This window comes from Benincasa hispida, chromosome 11 (genome assembly GCF_027475165.1).
Source record: "Benincasa hispida cultivar pf3 chromosome 11, pf3_genome.v1.1, whole genome shotgun sequence".
Lineage (NCBI taxonomy): Eukaryota > Viridiplantae > Streptophyta > Magnoliopsida > Cucurbitales > Cucurbitaceae > Benincasa > Benincasa hispida.
This window is the reverse complement of record NC_143488.1, coordinates 74,493,810-74,518,797: the sequence shown is the minus strand read 5'-3', so window position 1 is coordinate 74,518,797 and position 24,988 is coordinate 74,493,810. Positions and strand designations below refer to the sequence as shown.

General features: G+C 36.3%; 1 protein-coding gene and 1 long non-coding RNA gene across 9 annotated transcripts; one reads left to right on the top strand and one right to left on the bottom strand.

The window, feature by feature from the left end:
* Positions 1-10,034: 10,034 nt before the first annotated feature.
* On the top strand, positions 10,035-18,477 carry LOC120090503 (uncharacterized). 4 transcript variants are annotated; one of them, XR_005485564.2, is made up of 4 exons: positions 10,035-17,235; positions 17,342-17,448; positions 17,536-17,664; positions 18,271-18,477. It is a non-coding gene; the product is annotated as an uncharacterized LOC120090503 (long non-coding RNA). The 4 variants fall into 4 exon arrangements; XR_005485563.2 differs by having other exon boundaries at positions 17,536-18,477; XR_016524189.1 differs by having other exon boundaries at positions 10,035-17,448.
* Positions 18,478-20,715: 2,238 nt separating this feature from the next.
* LOC120091842 (TPX2 (targeting protein for Xklp2) protein family) lies at positions 20,716-24,737 on the bottom strand. Of its 5 annotated transcripts, XM_039049989.2 has the most exons (10): positions 24,575-24,710; positions 23,894-23,970; positions 23,175-23,417; positions 22,700-23,068; positions 22,549-22,607; positions 22,380-22,457; positions 22,197-22,278; positions 22,043-22,114; positions 21,775-21,882; positions 20,716-21,474 (listed from the first exon to the last, which is right to left on the bottom strand). In XM_039049989.2, exons 3-10 carry the CDS (start codon positions 23,412-23,414, stop codon positions 21,028-21,030), a joined length of 1,455 nt encoding a protein of 484 aa, XP_038905917.1. In that variant the 5' UTR covers positions 23,415-23,417; positions 23,894-23,970; positions 24,575-24,710; the 3' UTR covers positions 20,716-21,027. The 5 variants fall into 5 exon arrangements, with proteins under 5 accessions (XP_038905917.1, XP_038905913.1, XP_038905915.1 ...); XM_039049985.2 differs by lacking the exon at positions 23,894-23,970 and having other exon boundaries at positions 24,474-24,737; XM_039049987.2 differs by lacking the exon at positions 23,894-23,970 and having other exon boundaries at positions 24,311-24,716.
* Between the last annotated feature and the right edge of the window lie 251 nt (positions 24,738-24,988).

Sequence of the window (24,988 nt, the reverse complement as noted above, 5' to 3'; positions counted from 1 at the left end):
TCTAAGAGTTAAAGTTAAATTAATATTACTTGTCAAAAGTCTTGTTTTTCATACAAGAATGTCATTTAACATTATGAGATAAGGCTACTTGGCCAAAGAATATGTTGGGCTTACATTTTTTTGACCAAAGTGGTATAGTGACTGAAAGAGTAAGTCTGATATCATAAATATATCATTGATATGATTGATGGATATTTATGATTGTAAGTATCTTAGTCTAATGTGATTAAGTCTTTTTTTTAAAAAAAAATATTCAAAAGAAATTAGATTAAAGTTAAAATCATTTAGGCAAGTCTTTTGTGACATTATGATCAAATAATGATGATTACTACAGGAAATTTATTGTACTATGCCTAATTGACAAATGAGATAAGATCTCAACTTTAAGCATTAGATACATTTTGGATGAAATTGTGCTGAAACAGGAGAAATGTTGCGTCCAAAAGCATTAAGTTCACAACATTGCGATCGCATACGTCCATCGTATTAAAACGGCTAACTTATGTATTTTATGCAGGAAAATGTGTTGACGCAAGGCGAAAATGCAATCCAAAGAAATCATCGTCCGAGCGCATTAAGAGATTGTGGCCGCAAGGCTATACGATCATTTATGCTAGCGAATATCTGCTCAAGAAGGTGGTCACATAGAGTTAGCGCATCAAGGTGGGCGCATCTGGGTGAAAGCTTAATAAATCACGATGGGATAGAAAGTTGATGACGGTCAATTCCGAATTAAGTTGACAAGCCTTTAACGACCTACTATAGCAAGTACACTCAACTTTTCGGTGACAATTATTCGACACATCGGATAGAGAATTAATGCCATCCCATCAGTGCAATCATAAGAGAAAAGAAGCTTTTCACCTTGAAGCTCTATAAATACTGCAGACCACCTTTAGTGAAGGAGTTCGCCCAGTTTTTAGAGTTCACCATTTAGACGATACTTCGCTTTGTTCTTAGTTTCTTATACTTAGAAGGCGGAAGCGAGAGAAGGGAAAAGACGCTGGAAGATCTTCCTGGTCAGCTCGAGAGAATGCCAGGGAGCGTCAAAATCAGAGAGAGGACCGGCTCTTGCAAGAGCAAGAATATCTTTTGAGCAGAGTAGAGAAGAACAGTGTAAAAGCCTTAGGAAGGAAGAAATTGCCACCAGGCTCTTTATTCTTATTCCGCATTGTCATTCTATACTTCGATTATATATTTATAGAATGGAACTTGCTTACCTACATCTGTTCACTTTCTTTAAAATATGCATGAATAGCTAAATCTATCGAATGGGTTGAGAAGTACTTAGCTAACATGACCTAAGATCTTCATTGCATATGATCGTCTTATCTTATGTTGCGCTCAAGACCCTTTAGAGCTACTCGAGAGAGAGTCTAAAGAAAGAACCTAAGACTTGAGAGAGCTAGTTTAGAATCTAAACTCGAGAAAGCAAGATTAGATCTACATAAGAAAGAGATAGGGACTTAGAGATAAGCTCTGTTTGCCAACATGCATCGCATGCACCCTAGAGATAGGTTATGGTAGTACGCGGTCGCCTTGTATATGTGTGTGTCATTCGTCATCACATAGACAAGAATAGAGGCTTAGATGTAAGTCCTATAGACATCACCGCATATATCACATGCGTTCTTAAACTATAAGTCGTAGCATTTGCATTGAGAGATGATTTGTTGTTGTATGTATGTAGCATGATCGCATAACAATGAACGCAATCCTAGGAAGTGTTAGCTAAACCCCTTTTCAACCAATTTCCCTGCATATTCATCGCATCTTTCGTATTACTTACTCTTTCCTCAACTTCGCCGCATACATTTTAGACTGCAAACCACAAACCAACCAACCCCTTGATTTATTTGCTACCTCAAAGTGATCTAAAAAGTACTATCGCATAGTGTTTTCCTTAGTCCTTGAGTTCGACCCTGGGCTTACCAGGCAACTCAATAGGATTTATACTTGGATCTTGCTGAGAAAACTTGCATGCTCAACGCATTTTCCACCATCTCATTCTTAACCATTATTTCATCACATAACAACACGCATCAGACTGAAGCCGAATGACCCAGTCCGCCGCTGTTGGCTGCCTCCAGTCACGTTGATCCAGTGCCGTCTAGCCCTGTTCGTCACCGAAATATGCCTGCATCACCGGACTTTTGTTTTGAGTAAGGGATTGATTAATTTTGGGCAAGATTTTGTATTTTCTTTGAAGGGTTTGATTACCCACTTGGTTTTGGGTTAAAATTATTATCTCTTTATATTTGGAATTTAGATCCAAGATTGGAGTACTTCAGAGTGCGTAACGTGCTATTCAATGGATTCGAGTTCGTTTGGCAAGTATTTTGGTAAGCGTTGTGATCCTTGTTGTTGGTTGTTGAGCGCCTATTGGTTATTGGACTAAATGATGGTTTGATTTTAGTACTTTGAATGTTCCAAGTCGTCGTCCATTGGGTTTTAAAATCTACTAAGAGGAGATTTGGAGTCGAAATCTTGCAAGTGTTTGTTGATCAAGTTTCGTTGGGTAAGTTCATTGGTGATCGTTGAATTAAATTTGTATGTTTGGATCTTAGTTTCAAGAATTGAAATTTAGTATTATTTTCTGTATTATGGGACTTAATTCTGGAATTATTTTGTTGAAGATCATTAGCTTGGATTAATATCTGAATTTGACTTCGAAGTAAGTAATCTTACTACTGGAACTGCCCACGGCCAGGCACGGGATGTATACTAGCATGATAGATGAATATTAGACAGAACGATGGCATGATAGACTGATAGTATAGTATAATCGATGTATGTTCTTGTATGAAGATCTAAAAGATTTATTTGTGCACGTAGATACTTGAATGCTAGCATGAGATGATATTTGATTTCATGAGGTTGTATTTGATCTGTGGATATTGAGGCATATATATATGTTGTAGAGCCATGATGTTGAGGAGTGTATGTCATAGAACCATATTGTGATAATTATGATGTTGAGACTATGATAGTGATTTTACGGATTAGTTAGATGCTCACCAGATATTGTGTTTCCTTCGGGATTCACCAGATTGTGTTTCCGTTGGGATTCATCAGATTGTGTTTCCTTTAGGATTCACCAGATTGTGTTTCCTTTGGGATTTACCAAATATTGTGTTTCCTTCGAGATTCACTAAAGGTAGTGGACATACTTAACTATAGTAGGATAGAAATCAGTTTTCATGTATGTATGTATCTCATGAGGACTAGAGTAGTTTGTATGTTCCATCAGAGGTAGGCATCTAGAGGACATAGATGCCTAGCCTAACCCCAGTTGTGGGGTTACTTACTGATTATTTTATACTCATTCTTTCTCATGTTGTTTTTTCAGGTGAAGGTAGAGATGCACCAGCGATTGACAAGCGAAATTCATGATCGAGCCACTAGGACTAGTTTTATGCTTCTACTCATGAGATTTAGATTTCTTTTCATGTTTTGCTTAACTTTCAGTTTTGATGTTTGAAACTTACTATTAAGAATTGTTTTCAGACTTATTTATTAACATTTATGATTTATGGGTACCCTATTGTTGTTTTTAATATTTGAATTTAATGAAGGAATTTTGAACTTACCTTATTTATTTAGCATTTATTTCCCTATAAAGGGTGTTGTTTTAAGTTCCATGCATGCATGTATTTAGTAACGACCTAACTTAAGTCCTAGGGGGTCGGTTCGTTACAATATGGAGCAAGGATTAAGTTTGAGGATAGTAGTAAACATCAAGTTGTAGGAATAAAACAAAATGAAAGAAACATCTTGGTGGTGACCAGGTTGTTAACATAATAATTTGAATTATATAAAATGATTCTCTAGGCTAAAGTGTGAGAAGATGTCCTAGAATGTCTAGGACTACGAGACATGTCTCTAGTGCGCTAAGCAAGTGGGTGAGCATGTGGGAATAAGTATCCCCTAAGATGCATGTCTCACCGGCTTATGTCTTATCAGCTTTAGTGCAAATGGGAGATTATTGGGACATATTCCTTAAAGCCTCATAGTTAATATGTTATTTGAAATAATGATTGATTATTTTATGCAATATCCATTAAAGAAAGATTCAAGGTTATTTTTGTAACTTAAACATGTATGTGGTTGACATACAGGTGGATCATGTTTAAGTAATAACCTAAATGGTCTGTATTATATGGATAAGGTTGGGTTCCTTATCTTAGTGATACTATGAATACGACCCACTTTATAATTGTTACAATAGTTGTAAAGTGTTACAAACGATTTGATCCTATTAGTTAATGTGAAGACATGTGAGTGAGGGTATCCTATACAAAAAGATTTATATAAGACTGGACCGCGAAATGATTAGTCTCTCTTTATAACATCATTGATTGAAGAGATTAACATTTCATAAGATGACCATAGGCAACTCGACCTTAATCCTGATTGAGTTGTGAACTTCTGTCTATGAGGGCAATCCTTTAATCTGTATGGATGAGGCGACCAGTTTCGCCGACTCAATAAGCCTACCATTTTGGGGATTTATCCAAATAGGAAGCTAAGAACACAACTACATAGGATGAAATTCACTTCTTCTCGTCTTTAGGATAAGTAGATGAATTGCTTTCTTAATTGCTGATTTCGGGTCTTGATCAATGAGGCCTCACCCTTTCACTGGCTCCAGAGGGATTAGTTTATAATTAGACTCTAAACTGTTTGTTCATTAGAAGAATCAGTGAAACTTAAGGAATTAGATGTAACTGCAAGGGTAAAACGGTCATTTTGACCCAGCTGTAGTTACGAGCGATTCATGAAGGGTTGACTTACTGTTGATTGGTTATATCCACAGACATAGAAATATATCTACAGTGCAAAGATTGCAGTTGTGGGTCTTTATTGAAGTGACCTACAGTTAATGAATGTTGATTAATTTAATTAGAGACTTCAATTAATTAATCTCGTATCATTAAAGCTTCTAATATGTAGATCAATTAGATCCCCTTGTTAGCTCACTAAGGGTAAAAATAAGAATCAATTAATTTTGGTTTAATTTGAATTGTTCAAATAAACTAGGAAATTAATTGTATAAGATACAATTAATATAATGTATATAGATATATTATATACATTATAATATAAAGTTAATTTTTAACGAGATTCAAAATTATGATAGAAATAAATATTTGAATAATATTTAAATCTTATTTATATGAATCAGATTCATATAAACTATAAGTTAAAATTAATATGGATGAGACATACTAATTCCATAAGTTATATAAGAGAATAATGTATTTGAATAATATTAAAATATTAAATAATATGAATGAGATTCATATTATAACTATAGGTTAAATTAAGGGAAATCTTCATAGATAGAAAAAAGTTAAACTATTTATAGAAATAGAAAAAAAAAAAACACTGATAGACATTGATAAACTTCTATCATTGTCTATCACATAGTATCACCTCCAAGCCTAATCGAAGGCGAGATTGATACCACCCAAGGTCACCATGTTCCAAACATTGATATCACCGCCACGACTTCTCATATTGATGGCCCCAGCCAAAGCTTTAATTGAATCATCATTTGGCAGTCGTATTCTTCAACTGTTGTCAAATGAGTCTCACGATATTAGTAACATGGTGCAAAAACATTAGGAACAAAAAGTTGAGATCGATGAAGTCCTGCAGATGATGTGCACTATTTTGTCTAAATTTGGTCGGGGTTCCTCTTCTCGAAGGTGAGATTGATCTTTTTTTTTTTTAAGTCAGAAAGGGGGAGACATGGAGTTGGAGGTCTGGAGACCTAGAGGGGAGCTCGATTTGTCTATTTTTTGCTTGTTTTTGGCTCTTCGCTTTGATGGCTTTGGTGTTGGTTATTTGGTTGATTATTTATGTTTGGTTTTGATTGGCTAGATGAATGACTTAGCTTGTTTGCATTCTGTTATAAGGACTTCTACTCATACGGTTGTTACTGTTGTTGTCTAGACTTTATTTCCAACAAATTCTACTTTGATGATTGGATATTAAATATTTTGCCTTGAAAAATATCAGCCAAAGAGGGAGTTTGTTGGAGATTTGCTAATTGCCTCTATATTTTTTCTAAAGACAGTTTCTAGTGATTTTGTAGTTGTCACAAATATAGTCTTAACATCTACCTCATACATGACTAATTCCTACAAAATATTTTATTTTTCTAATCTTAAATTTATTTGTGAAATATTTTTATTTCTGAATCTAGAAATTCTCAACCGATGTATATTATTAGATATTTTCCTTATTTATGGTGTAATCTTCTTTTGACAAGAAGGAAAATATTTTTTGGAAATTATTTCCTTATTTGGCCACGGTTTTTAAAAAAAGAATAATGACTCTCATTTAGGGTTGTCATATTTTTTTCATCGTGAGATAGTGTCTTTATTCTTGGTGGTCAATTTGTGCAACATGGTGTTTTGATCTTTGCACTTTTTATTCCACTATGCGTATCTATTGGTTGAAGATAATTTCTGTCTTGGGGGAGCCACAGGCATCACTAAAGAGAAGGGATTCTCGGTCTTAGGGGGAGCCTAAGACTTCTTCTTGAGAATGATTTATCCATCTTAAGGAGGACCTAAGGTTCATCAGTGAAGGAAGTTCAATGAATTACAAGGAAGATAATCAAGCAGAGAGGGGTCTCACACACTGTCAGAAGCCGAGTGTTCAATACTAATATTATCACACTTAGGGGGAGCCTAAGTATAATTGAGAGGGAGTCTCACATCTAGGGAACCTAGGTGACTTATGAGTTGGGTTCTACGTGAGTCGTTGTAATAGTCGGTAGATTACAAATAAGTACTACATTGTAATTGTTTAACTCTTTAATATTAGTGGATTATCTTTCCTAGGTACATTTCCTTCTAGACGTAGGTGGTTTATCGTCGAACTAGGTTATCAACTCTTGTGTGCCATTGCTTGTTTTCTTGTTGTTAGTATTTTGTTGTTACAGTGTTTGTCAGTGCTTTTCATTTAACATCCATATTTTGAGTGATGAATCATCCTTTCACTTTTTCAATTTTAATTCTTAAACTTTTAAGTTTATTCTATTTTGAACTTAAACTTTTAAAATGGTTTATTTTATTCCATAAACTTAAAAAGAAATCAATATGGTCCTTTTTTTAATAAACAATTATTGTGGTCATTGCTATGTGACTTTTCTACCTTCATGATACTATTGGAATAAATGGCATGTAACCTTTTATGAGGAGTTGCTTTGTTTCATGAATGCCTTAATTAATTTTATGTTGGATTTGAATGGTCGATAAAGAAATGAACTTGATTGGATATAAGCACTTTATTATGTGTTTTTTTTCCCTCAAGAGACATCTTCAGGAAGTTTCTTTTTCATAAAAGTTACATATACTTGTATCTTAGTGTGGTTTTGTATTTAAAACCTATTAGCCATTTTCCCTTTTTCTGGCTTTTGGGGTTTTTTCTTAAATTAAAAATATTAGTGGGTTACATAACAAAGCAGGTTAAAAAACAAAATCAAGCATCTGTTATTAAAAACAAAAATTGGCACAAGTTCACCGTTTGGCATATCTGTATTGGATTATTATTTGATGTTTAGCACTAGTTTTGTGTTCATAAATGAGAATAGTGATTTAATCCATGAGTATTGCACTATTTTTGTTATTATGTTTTTTCATTGGCTTATCTCTGCATGTTTTTACCATAATGCATGAAGAGTATCAAGCACAATGTTCTTATGACGTTTTAAGTTTTATACATGATGTGTATGATGTGCACGTAAATTAGGAAAAATTGCATAATGCAATATCTCAAGTTTTAAGCAAAATGTTTACATGTTATTTTAAGTTTCAAGTATGATGAATAATGTCTCCAAGTTTATTTTGTTACTTTATTGATTTTATTTTGTGAGAAATTGTTCAATAAACTTCTTTACTTTGTCTTACAAATATATGGTGATCGGTCTCACATAGATATCATCAATGGTTTAAAATGGTTGTACCAGATTTTGGTGGAAATCATGGAGAAAAATTATAAGAAATTTAACTAAATAATTTCAAATGATGGTAAGAAGAAATTATATTTTGCCTCACAACTTTCAATACCTGGCAAGATTTGTGAAAGAAGATGTTGATGTAATGTTTGAAGGAGAAGCTGACAAATGAAAATTGCTTATGTACTTGAGGCATAGAAACATGCAAAATAGTTGTGCATGAATTACATTTTGAACGGGCTAGATAAACACAATATATAATGTTTATAGTGGTGGATTTGGTGAAAATCTATGGTAATTATTAGAGGAAAATAATATATGTAAAACAAAATGTTATAACAATGATATTTCTGGTCAAAAAATTTATATTCCATAAAATGAATTGATTCTAAAACCGTGATAAGACTTATCTGGTCTATGTGTCTCATCGTTTGAAGGTCAATTATGTTTTGTATAGAATGTTATATACGATAACATAGAAAATTCCTTGGGACTTATGGAAAAGTCGAAAACTTTTTGAAAGTTTTATGTTATTATAAGGGTATTTGGGAAAAGTGACTATTCCCAATTGATAATCCAAGAATATTGGATAACAACTTAAAAAGAGGTTTGGATATATTTGAGTTGGCTACAAAATGTTTATATAGTATTCCTAAAGTTTGAATACAACCTATACCTCTTTAGTGAATAATAATATGTCTCAATATATAGGACGAATAATACAATCAGATAACTACTTTCTAGTAAAATTATCACAATTTACTTTGTAAGGTCAAAAGATAATATTGTGGATCCGCTTGTAAAAGGTTTAGCAAGAGAGTTGGTTGAAAGTTCATCAAGGAGAATGAGATTAAAACCTTTAATTTTAAAAAGTTAACTAGAGAGGCAAGCCAACCTAATTGACTAGAGATCCCAAGATTTAGGTTCAACGGGCAAACCGATCTCTAGATAACTTAGTGAGCACTATATCGAATTTTCTTTTTGTCTTCTTACCCATTCTAATGATGATGAGACAGTACAAATGTGGTTTTAGGGTAAGCATTGTGCTTTTAATGATTTCTATAAGTTGTTGAATAATTATTTATGAAAAGAGCATATACGATGTTCTTTATAGGAAATACTTATGTAAGTCTGAAGGGGTAGCTTCTATGAGAATTTTTTAAGTAAATTCTCTAAAACACTCATGAGACCAGGCCGTATTCAAGGCCAAAATGAACACAGCTATGAGAACACATTTTGTTATAATGAGAAACTGTGTGACTTCACTTATCTTAGTTTACTCTAGAACGGCTGTCAGTTCAAGGCATCAAGTCCACTGATTAGCTAAGCAAACTCGATTGATGTTCAATAGGAAAAGTTCAAAGTGTTTACTACTTATCTTGATGCATATTCTTCATTGAAAAATACCGAATGTTTTCTTTTTTTCTATTATCTTAAATTGTCAACTTACCATTTTTAGGGAGGATTGTTGGAATAAATGATATGTGAGCTTTCATGTAGAGTTGCATTGTTTCATGAATGAACATGTTTTTCCGTAATTAACCAATTTGAAGAAGAGACATACTATTCGAATGGCCACGAATAGTCTATAAATATATTTCTTCTTCAAATTGCACAAGAGACAACAACTTTTTCCATAAACTTTTTTCTCTCATAAAATGTTTCTCCCTTTTTATAAATTTGTGCAAGTTCGGTTTATTTCCATGACATGTAGTTCGTTGGATCTTGTGGAGAGGATGCTACTTCTATAAGAAAGTTAATTTGTTCTATCATGGGAGACAATTACTCATAAAACTTGTAACACCCCGATTTATTTTGTAGTTAAGCTTTAATTTATTTTGTAATTAATCTTTAATTTATGTTGGACTACTTGGATAAATAAGAATTGGAGATTTATGTATTTGGCTAAGATAAAATATAATTTAATTATTCGAAATTAATTAAGTTGTAATTTGACTTGCATTTGGAAATTTGATTATCTATGGAGATAATTAAATTTTTTTATTGGAAGATTTAAAAGAATATATATATATATATATATTTTGAAGTATTTATACATGTGGGAAAGGTAGGGAAAAAAAAGAAAAAAGAAAATTGAATTTCTTCTCTCTCTCTCCCCAGCCGCGCACAGACCCCCCCCCCCCCCCCCCCCCCCCCCCCTCACATTTCACCAAGCCCTAATCGCCGAAAGAGCCGCTCACGTCTGGCTGCTGGTCGTCACTCTCAAAGCTGTCGTCGAAGCCACCGTCTAGAGTAGTCACGCTTAGTCGTCAAATCCCTAGCCGTCGGAGTTGCCGCGAGCCCGTCGTCGACGTTGTTCTTCAGTCGGGTCATCTGTTGCCGCCTCGTTCAGATCTTCTTCGCCGAACGTCTCGGCTGTGAACGAAGCCACGCCGCCCATCTATTCGCCTCAAACCCGCCAAATCCAACATCCAGTCGTCGATTCCTTCTTATTTCGCTAGTCGCCGCCGTCGGGAACTCCGCCATCAGTGGGGTATAGTGAGTAAGGGATTCACGAATTCTTTTGGGCTTTTTTTTAGTAATTTTAGATTACCCAATTGATTTTGGTTTAGATTTTAAGTTACTCATTATGGTTGGTTGCTAGTTTTGGAGGTTTGAAGGTTTTGAGGTACTGTCCATCAATGTTGAAGGTTGTTTTGGTGTGTCATAAGCCGTTTTCTAGCAGATTCAAAGTTGATTTTAGTGAGTACTAGAGTTTTGAAACCTCTTTTTGGTTTATTTTTTATTACTGGAAATTTGCTATATGATTTTTAATTGTGGCTTATGCTTAGATTAGCGTCCATTGGTGAAGTAATAAAGTAGATTTGGATTTAGTCTAATTTTTTTGTGAGCTAATTCGAGGGTTGTGGGAAGCTAGACGGGAGTTTGTTGCTTGGATTAATTCTTGGGCTTAATTTGAGGTAAGTGGTACTCGGTGTCTTCGTGCCAGGCGACCTAGATTAGATTTATAAAGTTAATTAATGGACTCTAGAAGCATGATTTTGTCATTGTGATATATTTGTTGCATGACAGTTATGAGTACTATGAACATGTTTGAATTTCTAATCAGTACTGAATTTATGTACTCAATCGGTAATTGGATCACTTACTGAGTATTTTATACTCAACCTTTATCTTTATTTTTTTTTTCAAGTAAGGGCAAGGATACTCAGGCGAATGACAAGAAGAATCAAAGGAACTAGAATCGCTTCCGCATTTGAACCTTTATGTTTTCTCGCGTTTTTATTTTATTTTATTTATGATTTTTCTTTTATTATTTACTTCATGTTAACGGGTACTCGGGTCGAACGATTTAAGATCTTGAGATAATGGCAGAATAGTTTCTTATACACTTAAGCAGTCCAAAATCATGTTATTTTATTTTATTTTCCTCAATGTGAATATTTATGCATGCATGCAGTAACGATTCCCTTTTTAGTAGCCCTAAGAAGTGGGGTTGTTACAGTTGGTATCAAAGCCAGTGTTTTGGGTTCTGTAGACTGACTTACTATATAAGTCCAGGTTGTTCCTTTTGGCCTATAACGGATTCTTCATCGTCGCCAGGTATGTCCTTTATGAAAAGTATCTAGGATAATATGCACCCGAGTATGTAGCATTTATGATTACATTTGATGTGCTTTACTGGTAAGGAAAATAGTTAAGGGGTGGTTGTGAACAATTGTCAGGAAATGGTATATGTTAAGGGAAGAGGCAGTCATAGGGTTACTGGAAGGGGGTGCATTCCCGAAGAGCAGAATCCGACAGTTTAGGATCAAGATCCTTATGATGAGGATCCACAAATTCAAGATGCACAAGTTCAGGATCCTCTGGTACCCTTCTTTGCCGCCTAGGGACCCCTCGGAGTCAAGATGGCAGCGAACCGAGACACGAAGTAGAGCCCAACATACGACCATGCCACCACAGACGCAGGCCACCTCAGTCGTTCCATCAGAGTTTACCAATTGAGCAACCACTATTGGGGAAGTAGTCACGTCAACTTTGTTGAGTAAAGTGCAGGACATGCTGGATGAACGACTAGCCCAGTTTGCTTAGTTCCAACAAACACCACCACCGCAGGATCATATGCCGCATGTTCAAACTCAGAACATGACTCAAAACCAAAGCATGTCAGGCCTTTCGGTGGAGGCCAAACATTTGTGAGATTTTAGAAAGTACAACGCCAGCACCTTCAATGGGTCACTAAAAGACCCTACCAACGCAGAGTTATGGATATCCACGGTTGAAACAATTTTCAATTATATGAAATGCCCAAAAGATCAGAAAGTGAAATGTGTCGTTTTCATGCTCACTGAAAAAGCACAAATTTGGTGGTAGTCGGCAGAAAGGATGTTGGGCGTGGGAGGGGAACCGGTGACATGGGAGCAGTTCAAAGAGTGCTTTTACACGAAGTACTTCTCTACCAACTTGAGATACAATAAGTAGAAAGAGTTCTTGGAGCTGAGGCAGGGACACAGGTCGGTGGAGGAGTATGACCAGAAGTTTGACACCCTGTCCCGTTTTGCCCCGGAGCTGGTTGCTACGGAAGCTATGAGGGCAGAAAGGTTCGTTCAAGGCCTAAAGGACAGTATACAAGGTATTGTGTGAGCCTTTAAACCAACCACTAATGCTGAGGCACTTCGCTTGGCAGCTGAGGTGGACCCACAATCGGGAGACGAACATTCACGGGCATTTAGGGCAGGACCTTCCTCAGGTTAGAAGAGGAAGGCAGATCAGAAGGCTTTCGAGCCTCACCCCATCAAAAGATTCAAAGCTCAGACAGACCGCTTCGACACTTTAAGTAGCAGGCTGCCGAGGCAGGTATGGTAGAAAGAAACCGATCGGTGTGTAGCTCATGTGGAAAACGTCACTGAGGACGTTGTTTGGTAGGCACCAGTGTTTGTTTTCATTGCAAGCAGGAAGGGTACTTGATAGATAGATGCCCTAATAGAAACACGTCTAGTTACGAGAACTAGTTTGTAGGCCATGAACATAAGAGTTCGAATAGGCCTCAGCATCAACAAGGTCGTGTTTACTCAACCACCCGATAGGAGGTCGAAGCACGCACTATTGTGACAGGTACGCTCCCAATCTTGGGACACTTTGTGCTTGTATTGTTTGATTCTGGTTCATCCCATTCGTTTATATCATCGATATTTGTTAAGCATGCCATGTTAGAACTAGAGCCCTTGCACTATGTGTTATCGATATTCACTCTGTCTGGAGAAGTTATGTTAGCAAGAGAGAAGATAAAAGCATATCAAATGGAAGTAGTGAGTCATACACTGGATGTGACTTTAATAGTCTTGGACATGTGGGATTTTGATGTGATTTTGGGCATGGATTGGCTAGCTGCTAATCATGCCAGTATAGACTGCTCTCGCAATGAGGTGATTTTTAACCCTACCACGGGAGCCAGCTTTAAATTTAAAGGGGCGGGGACCGTGGTCCTGCCCAAAGTAATTTCTGCCATGAAAGCCTAGAGGTTGCTTAACTGGGGTACCTGGAGTATCTTGGCTAGTGTTGTTCACATTAGAGAGCCTGAGGTCTCCTTAACTTCGGAGCTAGTGGTACGAGACTACTCGGATGTCTTTCCAGAGGATCTCTCAGGTCTACCGCCGCATTGGGAGATAGACTTTGCTATCGAGTTGGAGCCAGGCACAACTCCTATCTTGAAAGCTCCTAACAGAATGGCTCCAGCATAACTGAAGAAGCTTAAGGTTCAGTTGCAAGAGTTTTTGGATAAGGGTTTCATCTACCTTAGTGTGTCCCCGTGAGGTGCACCGGTACTTTTTGTGAAAAAGAAAGATGGGTCATTACGTCTTTACATTGACTACAGGGAATTAAATAAGGTGACTATAAAAAACAAGTATCCGCTTCCCAGGATTGATGACTTGTTTGACCAGTTGTAGGGAGCTACAATGTTTTCTAAGATTAATCTTTGGTCGAGATATCATCAGTTGAGGATAAAGGACAGTGATGTTCCTAAGACAGCTTTTCATTCGAGGTATGGGCATTATGAGTTCATCGTGATGTCATTTGGGTTGACGAATGCTCCTGCAGTATTCATGGACTTGATGAATAGGGTGTTTAAGGAATTTCTTGATACCTTTGTGATAGTCTTCATAGATGACATTTTGGTTTATTCCAAGATAGAGGTGGAACACGAAGAGCATTTACGAAAGGTTCTAGAGACCTTGAGGGCGCAAAAGTTATATGCAAAGTTTTCCAAGTGCGAGTTTTGGTTAAAGCAGGTGTCCTTTCTAGGGCATGTGTTATCCAAGGAAGGTGTATCTGTCAACCCTGTAAAGATCGAGGAAGTTACGAGTTGGCCTCGTCCAACCACAGTCGGAGAGGTATGTAGTTTCTTAGGGTTGGCGGGCTATTATCGTCGTTTTGTGAAGGATTTTTCCCGTATAGCCACCCCTTTGACCCAGTTGACCCGAAAAGGAGCTTCCTTTATTTGGAGTAAGGCTTATAAGGATAGATTCCAGGATCTCAAGCAAAGGTTGGTTACTGCCCAGTTCTCACCGTGCCGGATGGAACGGGTGGTTTTGTTATTTATAGTGACGCCTCCAAGAGAGGTTTGGGGTGCGTATTGATGCAGCAAGGTAAGGTAGTTGTTTATGCCTCTTGTCAGTTAAAGAACCATGAACGGAACTATCCCACACATGATTTGGAATTGGCAGTCGTGGTTTTTGCTTTAAAAATCTGGAGGCACTACTTGTATGGTGAGAAGATACAGATTTTCATCGACCACAAGAGTTTAAAGTACTTTTTCACTCAGAAGTAGTTAAACATGAGGCAATATAGGTGGTTGGAGCTAGTGAAGGACTATGATTGTGAGATTCTGTACCACCCAAGGAAGGCAAATGTAGTGGCGGATGCTCTAAGTAGGAAGGTAACCCATTCAACAACCCTTATCACCACACAAACCTGGTTATGTAAGGACCTTGAACGGGCTGAAATAGCAGTGGTGGTAGGGGAGGTCTCTACATAGTTAGCACAGTTATCGGTACAATCGAGTTTGAGGCAGAGAAGCATTGATGCTTAATGCAGTTATCCTTACCTGGTTGAGGTAGCGCAATAGGTGAAGGCAAGGCAGGGTGGTGAGTTCTCCTTGTCCGTAGATAATGGTCTTACTTTTTGGAGACGCTTATGTGTACCAGCAAACGATGACCTCAAGAATGATCTGTTATGGGAGGCTCATAACTCCCCATTTTCGATACATCCTAGCAGTACCAAAATGTACCAAGATTTAAAATGTTGTTACTAACGGAATAACATGAAAGTGGAGATAGCAGAGTTTGTCAGTAAGTGTTTGGTGTGTCAGCAGGTGAAGGCCCCAAGACAAAAGCCAACAGGCTTGTTGTAACCTTTGAACATACCAGAATGGAAGTGAGAGAATGTCTCGATGGACTTCATTGTGGGATTGTCGCGAACCGCGAAGGGTTTTACAGTGATTTGGGTTATAGTGGAGACTCACCAAGTTAGCACATTTCATTCCAGGGAAGCCTACATATTCAGTAAATAGGTGGGCTCAGTTGTATATGAAAGAGGTGGTAAGATTGCACGGGGTGCCGGTGTCCATCGTATCTGATAGGGACCCTCGATTTACCTCCAGGTTTTGGAAGAGCCTTCAAGCAGCATTGGGTACTCATTTGGATTTCAGTACCGCTTTTCACCCACAAACTGACGGTTAAACAGAGCGTTTAAACCAGACACTGGAGGATATGTTATGTGCTTGTGCGTTAGAGTTCGCATGGAGTTAGGACTCTCACCTACATTTGATAGAGTTTGTCTATAATAATAGTTATCAGGCAACCATTGACATGTCGCCGTTTAAGGCCCTTTATGGAAATAGTTGTAGGTCACCCGTATGTTGAGAAGAGGTTGGTGAATGGAAATTGCTAGGGTCTGAGTTAGTACAAACCATGAATGAGGCAATACAGAATATTAGGGCCTGAATGTTTATGGCTCAAAGTAAGCAGTTACGCTGATGTTAGGCATAAAGATCTCGAGTTTGAGGTAGGTGAAAATGTGTTTCTGAAAGTGGCACCTACGAAGGAGATGTTAAGATTTGGCAAAAAGGGTAAGTTAAACCCTCGGTTTATCGGCCCATTTGAGATCCTAGAATGGATTGGTCCTATAGCCTATTGGCTGGCCTTGCCCCCATCCCTTTCTGCAGTTCACAATGTTTTTCATGTTTCCATGTTGAGGAAGTACGTAGTAGATTCATCTCATGTTGTGGATTATGAGCCTTTGCATTTGAATGAGAACCTGAGCTACGGAGAGAAACCCATTCAAATCTTGGCCAGGGAAGTGAAAGTTTTGCGCAATAAGGAGATAGCATTGGTGAAGGTCCTTTGGTGGAATCACCAGTTCGAGGAAGCAACGTGGGAGCGCGAGGACGACGTGAGGGCGCATTATCCCGAGCTTATTTAGGATTAGTACTTTCGAGGACGAAAGTTTCTTAAGGGGGAGTAGAATGTAACACCCCGATTTATTTTGTAGTTAAGCTTTAATTTATTTTGTAATTAAGCTTTAATTTATGTTGGACTACTTGGATAAATTAGAATTGGAGATTTATGTATTTGGCTAAGATAAAATACAATTTAATTATTCGGAATTAATTAAGTTTTAATTTGGCTTGCATTTGGGAATTTGATTATCTATGGAGATAATTAAATTTGTTTATTGAAAGATTTAAAAGATATATATATATATATATCTGGAAGAGGAATGGGGAATTTGGAATTTAAAAAGGAAAAAGAAAGGGTTTTAAGTTATATTTATATGTATACATGTGGGAAAGGTAGGGAAAAAAAAACAGAAAACGAAAATAGAATTTCTTTTCTCTCTCTCTCCCTAGTCGCGCATAGACCCCCCCCCCCCCCCCCCCCCCCCCCCCCCCCACCCTTTTCTTCACGTTTCACTAAGCCCTAGCCGCCGAAGGAGTTGCTCGCGTCTGGCAGCTGGTCGTCACTCTTAAAGCTGTCGTCGAAGCCACCATCTGGAGTAGTTGCGCGTGGCCGTCAGATCCCTAATCGTCGGAGTTGTCGCAAGCCCGTCGTCGATGTTGTTGTTCAGTCGAGTCGTCTGCTACCGCCTCATTCAGATCTTCTTTGTCAAACGTCGCAGTCGTGAACGAAGCCACACCGCCCATCTATTCGCCTCAAACCCACCAGATCCAACATCCAGTCATCGATTCCTTCTTATTTTGCTAGTCGTCGCCGTCAGGAACTCCACCATCAGTGGGGGTATAGTGAGTAAGGGATTCACGAATTCTTTTGGGTTTTTTTTTTTTTAATAATTTTAGTTTACCCAATTGATTTTGGTTTAGATTTTAAGTTGCCCATTATGGTTGGATGCTAGATTTGGAGGTTCGAAGGTTTTGAGGTACTGTCCATCAGTGTTGAAGGTTGCTTTGGTGTGTCATAAGCCGTTTTCCAGCAGATTCAAAGTTGTTCCGAAGGATTTTAGTGAGTACTAAGGTTTTGAAACCCTTTTTGGTTTATTTTTTATTACTGGAATTTGCTATATGATTTTTAATTGTGGCTTATGCTTAGGTTGGCATCCATTGGTGAAGTAATAAAGTGGATTTGGATTTAGCCTAATTTTTTTGTGAGCTAATTCGAGGGTTTTGGGAAGCTAGACTGGAGTTTGTTGCTTGGATTAATTCTTGGGCTTAATTTGAGGTAAGTGGTACTATTACCAGTTCTTCGTGACAGGCAATCTAGATTAGATTTATAAAGTTAATTAATGGACTCTAGAAGCATGATTTTGTCGCTGTGATATACTTGTTGCATGACAGTTATGAGTATTATGAGCATGTTTGAATTTCTAATCAATACTGAAATTATGTATTTGATGCATGATTAGACCAATAGGGCAGTTTACCGTCTCGCCTTGATGCATGTTTTATTTAAGAGGACCGACAGGTCTAGTTTCATGTTTGACGGTATGCCTACAGGCCGCAAGACATGCATGAATCGATAAGTTGACATTCATGTTATTTTTCCATGTTTGACGGTGTGCCTATGGGCCGCTAGACATGTGTAAGTCGACAGGTTCACGTTCATGTTATTTTTTTCATGTTTGACGGTATGCCATCAGGCCACTAGACATGCGAGTCAAGGTAAGGCAGTATGTCTTTTGGTTTCTTTTCATCATCTAAGACCGATGTAGTTGTTTGAGCCACGGGCCATCATTCTTTACTCGTGGATGCATAGTCGGATCTCGGTAATGGGATCACTTATTGAGTATTATATACTCAACCTTTATCTTTATTTTTTTATTTTCAGGTAAGGTCAAAGATACTCACGACAAGAGAAATCTGTGACAGTGCCAAAGGAACTAGAATCGCTTTCGCATTTGAACCTTTATGTTTTCTTGCATTTTTATTTTATTTATGATTTTTCTTTTATTATTTACTTCATGTTAAAGGGTACCCTGGTCGAACGATTTAAGATCTTGAGATAATGACAGAATAGTTTCTTATAAACTTAAAAGCAGTCCAAAATCATGTTATTTTATTTTATTTTCCTCAATGTGAATATCTATGCATGCATGCAGTAACGATTCCCTTTTTAGTAGCCCTAGAAAGTAGGGTTGTTACAAAACTCATGCATTAGAAGAGTGAGTAAAATTGTCTTAAGGAGACAATATGAAGTCGTTAGGCTCAGATTCTTTTCAATATATCATGTTTTATATTTTCTGATTTTTTTTATGATATTATTTCATATAATAGATACCATACTCGTATTAACATGCTAATACATACACTCAAAACTACATTATTAATTTGTTAAAATTAATTTAAAGTAAGGACTAAAATAGTTATTTTTTAGAAAAGATTTAAAGACTAAAATAGACATTAAAAAACTTGGGGCTAAAATAAAAAGGAAAAAGAACTTTAAAATTTATGGACTAAAATGAATTTTTTAAATGTTTAAAGACTAAAATAAAATCAATTTGAAAGTTGAAGAATTAAAATTGAATTTAAACAAAAAATTTTAGGATGCCATGAAAAAAAATGTAATATATTTTTGTGGTCTTTGATGATAAACCAATAAACTAATCACATTAGAAAGTAAAAGAACAGGCAAGTATGGTCCAAATTATAAAACTTCTCTTAGAAACTTCTAATCAACCATCTTACAAAGAATTCGTAAAAAAAAAATGCAAACTTTTAACTGATTAATCGATGATACATACTTTATATCAATTGAGTCATATTCATATTAACATCTTACAAAATAATTTACTCTTTATATTATTTAATAGATTATAACTTTAAAGAAAAAAAATCAATCACAAAATTTATAATGTTGAATCAATTTAAAATTATAAACAAATGATTCTATCAATTATATTAAAACTCATAAGTGAACCAATTTAAACCTTTTTTAAGATTCTTTTTTAAAATTATTAATGCATAATTCTCATATGGGCTTAATGTAATATTAGACACAATGTTGGAATCTAAGTGGGTGACCATGCCAACAAGAGCATAGCTCAATTGGCATAGTGTTTACAATACCTTTCAAAAAAAAAAAATAAGTGGATAACTATCATTAATATGAACAAATTTTTATCTATTTTGTTCCTACTTATTTAAGAATTACATGTTAATTTTCTTTGGCACTTTAGTAAGATCTTGGAAGAAGGATAATGTTATTTAGATAATTTTGAGTTGATTCAAAATAAAATCAAGGACGTATATCTAATAGTTATCAATCACTAATATAGGGTCAAAATTAATTTACATCTAAAAGTTCTCCATTTTGATTCATAAAATTATCAATCGAGAGTTTTAATTGATCCAACTAACAAAGTTTAGAGGTATGAATTGTTTTTCATTTTTCCCCTAACTTGAATATCCATTTTAGTTCCTTTTTTAAAAAAAAAAAAAAATCCAATTTAGCTTTTCTGTTCAACTCTCAAAAAAAGGGAAAAGAAAAAAGGGCTAGAATGCAAATAAGTCCAACAATGAGAGGATGAAAGCAATTTAGCCCTCAAAATTAGTTAAATTTAAGAATTCATTTTTGAAAGTAAAAATTAAGGATTCAACAAGTATTTAGCCATAGAACTTTTGTATTTAACAGATTCAAGATTTTTCAAAAAGTGTCTAAACATTTTCTTTGATTTCAAAAAAGTGTCAACGGATCCATGAATATCATCCCTCTTCTTCAATTTAGCACCTCATTACTGTTTGTTAATATCAAAATGGAATAATAATAAACTTATTAAAACTTCTCATTCTTCCTCCAAATCTCAAAGCATTTGGTAAATATTTCTAGTTTTCTTTATTTAGTTGACATGTTTTTTCGCTAATTATTAGATCAAATAATTCATCATAATGATACGGGACTAAATTGGAAAAATATCAACTTAAATTTTGAGCTTAATATTCATTACACTTAAAAGCTAAAGAAAACCTATTATATACAACTTTAGACTCACTCATAATCTAATCGTCAATGTGAACATAACTTAGCTATAATTGATGTGTACTCTTTCACATGAGGTATTGTACTCAAGAAAACTCTTAATCTAACCTAAAAGATTTCCACTCAGAGGAAGGAAAACGACCCGAAACCAAACATGGCATTTCATTCAGAGACATCATGTCCTTGTGGACCTTTTGAAACAAAGGGCTAAGAAATTCTCGACTTATTTTTCAAAAAGAGAAAAGACAAAGGAAACTTCTTGGCTTCTCATTGCAAATCATCAACTACATAACAACATACTATAAATGCAATCAATTAATAAAGAACATCTATGAAGTACATAAATTGTACAGGAAGTTCTAATACATCGATAAAATGAGAGATATATAATGTGTACATATATATATATATATACCTAACAAGAACTTGTAGATAAAAGAGAAGCAGAAAAAAAACAAATGGAGAGAACAAATACTTATGTTGACCTGGTGACACCAAATTTATAAATTTGACATGAAAACTGACAAACATTCTATTCACAATACTTACCATAAAAAATTTTCAAACCTTCTAAACACGATGTCTTGGAAGTGAGAACTGTGTGTGTAATTAGCCTCCAACTGCGATTTCAGGTGCCATGATCTCTGGAGAGGCTGCAGTTGTTGGTCCCTCGTTGCTGAGAGGATCCAACCCAGAGTTCACGTCCATACTGTCATTTGAATCGGGACAGTCAACTGGCTTGTCCTCCTGCTGTTTTGTAGTCTCTGCAATGTCGGGTTTTGGTTGCTCTCTTTCGGTTTTGTTGATCTTAGGTTTTGGCTTGATAGCAGCTCCTTCGGTTTTAGATGCTGGAGCTTCGTTTGGCTGGAGTTTGGTCTGAGGCTTTTTAGCTGGCTTCTTCAAACTAATGGTCTCTTTATCGGATTTAGCTCGGAATGCTTTTGGTGAATTGCTTGGTTCGCCGTTTTGACATGGACTGTGAACAGACGTGCCCACTTCAGTAGTTGAGCTCTTATGTCTACCGAGCTTTGGTGATACTGGACGGGTGGTTGGTATCTGTGCAGATTAATGCAAAATATGGTTTATATAATTGATCACGAGGCACAGAGAAATAAAAGAATATGCATTTGTCAAACCGAATTCATACAAAATGCCACGGAGAATCATAAACCTTAAATTTTTAGTTAAAAGCAAACAGTCCATTATCAATAACTAGTCACAAGAAAATCAAGAACTTGAACGGCCTTAGGATTTATTTATTCATTTTATCGTTTTGTCATTACTATGTTTTTTTTCTCTCAAAGAAACGACCCTTAAGTAACTCAGTCTGACAGTATCAACAAATAAGTCAATAACCTTCTTTAGTTCAGGCTTTGGAAGAGGTTCCTTGTAGAAATTTGGCATTGGTGTTGCTTTAAATGTCATACTCTTTCTCAGCTGCTTAATCTCTGCTTGCTGACTTTCCTACAAGATATTGGAGGCAGAAAATGAGTTTGGTAAAATAAGTACAATAGGAAAGGGTGGGGCCGGCCCCGGGGTAGGGAGGATGGCGGGGACTTGAATATTAAAGTTACACTGAACAGAAGAAGTGCCATTATGGTCCGAAATGTGCAATCTTCAATACCTTAGATTTAGCCTGCAGATTAGTTTTCTCAACTTCTTTTGCCTGGATTTTCTCTTCTAGCTTCAAAAAGAACTGCCATTGAAAGACAGAAAATGTAATATTTTCTAACAATGTACAAACAAGCAATAAATAAAACATATATGTCCATTCAAACCTCCTTCCTCTTTTCAGCACGTTCGTCCAACCGGAAAGCAAAGCCAGGACAACTGTTTCTCCTTCCACGTGGAGTGGCACCTCTGATGATAACACAAAACCATGACCTCAGTAGGTTACTAATAATACACACTATAACAAACAGACAAAAAATTAATAGCAGCCTCAAGGACGGGAAGCATACGAGGAAGTGGAGTGAACATCATCGTCCTCTATAGTGGGGAATGTTGTTTTTTCTGGTTTTGGTTTCTGTTCCACAGATCTGCAATTGCACAAAACACAACTGAATGTTAATCGATTACCTCTTTAATGGTAAAATTGTCAGACTAACAAAATGGAAAGTATTAGCTTACGGAGCTGATTCAGATGGTGGAGAATCACTCATTTCATTCACCGAACTATTTTTCACAGACTGGTTAGAAAGAAAAATATACAATGATTAATTAAAGCAAGCAGGAGAAGGAGTAATTTGCAAAGAAAAGATATTAGAAAGTAATATCTTACAGTGGAGGAGTGGTTGCCAGGAATTGATGTCAATGTAGATCTGTGTGCATTAATACCAGTATTCTTGTTTACTCCCTTCGACATCACTCTGTTTAATGCATTCTTGCTTGAATTCTTCATCTGAGACTCCTCAGAAATTTGGGTCCTTGATTTAATACCATTTTCCCCTGTGCGCTTGGTGACTGTTTTAACTGGATATTTGTCAATGCTCTTGTCCATGACATCAGTACTAGCCCCTCTTGCAGGAAACGAAAGGCTCTGAGAAAGAACTCGTCTGTTTGGTCGAGGAGACTGGGCAAAGCCCGTCAAGGTTGGTTTCTCCTTAGCAAGTTTGTTGTTCTTTGAAGAACCTACTGCTGGCCCAGGTTCCTGGAGTGAACTACAAATTCATTAGGAAAAGAGATAGATCCAAAGAGTCTTATAACCCATTTATGTATGATAACCTATTCATGACAGAACAGCCCAATAACTGTACCTTTGAAGCTTTTACATTTTTACTCTTGGAAACAGTCATAGAGGCTTGTATCTTATTTTTAGACGAACTACGGTTTTCAGATTCTGCCACTGGTTCAGAAATCTCTTTCGAAGTGGGAGCTTTTTGAACACTGTCAACATTCTCACCCTCTTTTGTCAAATCCACAACTGCATTATCCACTTGTGGCGTCTCAACTGCACAACTCTCATCCTCCACATTAACTCCATTTTCAGATTCCATCACCTGACAAGTGAAAAGATTGTTAACATTAGCAACATCACATTTGTTAAGAAAATGTAATAAATTCAAGTGAATATAAAAGAAAATAAAGTTGGACTCTGATCAAATTTGGCTTAAACATCAAAACAAAGGTGGAAAAAGAAAACCAATAAATAACTAAATTTCGTGCTGCCTATAGGCCAATGTGACGAATAAAGTATTGCAACTCTTACACTAGCATCAAAAGAGCAAAAAACAAGCTATAGGTTGAACATGAATGAGGCTTGCAGCATATATGAAAGATCACAGATCTCTTAACATGTCATGCCATTCATCTTTTCAGAGGTGTAACAGACAATTTCCAAAGCTCGAAATGACACCGATCGACGAATATGAGATGAGCGAATGGCCCTTTGATATGTACAAAACCTCGAGACAAATTACCCAAAAACATATACTTCTAAAATGAAAAAGCATCTCCATCATATCAAGTTATCAACCTCTATAGTGACGGCAGTACATTCCAAAAGAGACAGCCCAAAAAGCTCTACATTACCATGTCCGACATGATTCAAAGCTTCAAACCATAGAAAGAAAACAATTTAGCCTCCATGTGCAAATATTTACGCTATGATACACTTGTCTCTCCACACCTATGATTCTGACATCTTTAATCACAACCAAACAGAGGATTAAAAAAAAACAATTATTCGGTGCGGACTTAAATCAAACAGGAGGAGGGCATTGAAGACGCAAGTAGAAATGACCATAGAAACAAAAACCCATATCAAGAAACACAAAACCCATCAATCCATGCATCAAATTAACACCAACAGAAGCAGAAAATCAACAAAATTTTCAGAAATAACAAAAACCCAGAATCCAATTGACTTGAGAAGGAGCACAAAATCACTTACGAAATCGATATGCACTCGTCCCAATACAAACTGGGTAAGGGGAAATTTTGGAAATTTCTTGAATTTAAACCGAAGAAGCAAAGAACAGAGACTAAAATTCCGATAAGGATCAGAGAATTTTATAAAAAGTAATGATGACAGAGATTGAATTAAAGTTGAAGACCTGGGAAACTGAAAACAGAGCAAGAGTAGAAAAGCAGATCGAAAGCGCTTTAGATTAGAAGCACTAGAATGGTTTTTAGTGCTTGAGAGAATTCAATTCACCATGAAAGCTACAGAAGGTTGGTGACAATGGTGTGTGTGATGAAAGAGAGAAAGACGGAGTGCAGAGAAAAGTTGGTACTGAAAAACAAGAAAGGATTTTTCTTCTTCTTCTCTCTCTAAATGAGAAGTTCCAAAATGACCAAAAAGCCACTTTTGGTTATCCAATTTTGATGATGGGGTGAAAATTTTACAAGTGGTTTAGGAGCTGCTTTCAACAGTATTGTCAATAACAAAAATTTATGGTTCAAATTGGATTTTAGTCCCTAATTTTTAGGATTATTCTACTTTGGTTATTAATTAGTTTTCAACAAATCCATTTTACAACTTTAGTAAAAATAGTTAACGAGTCGAGATAATATGCTTTAAGTTTGAAAGTTCGAATCTTCCTCGTCATAAAAGATTATGTTGAACTCA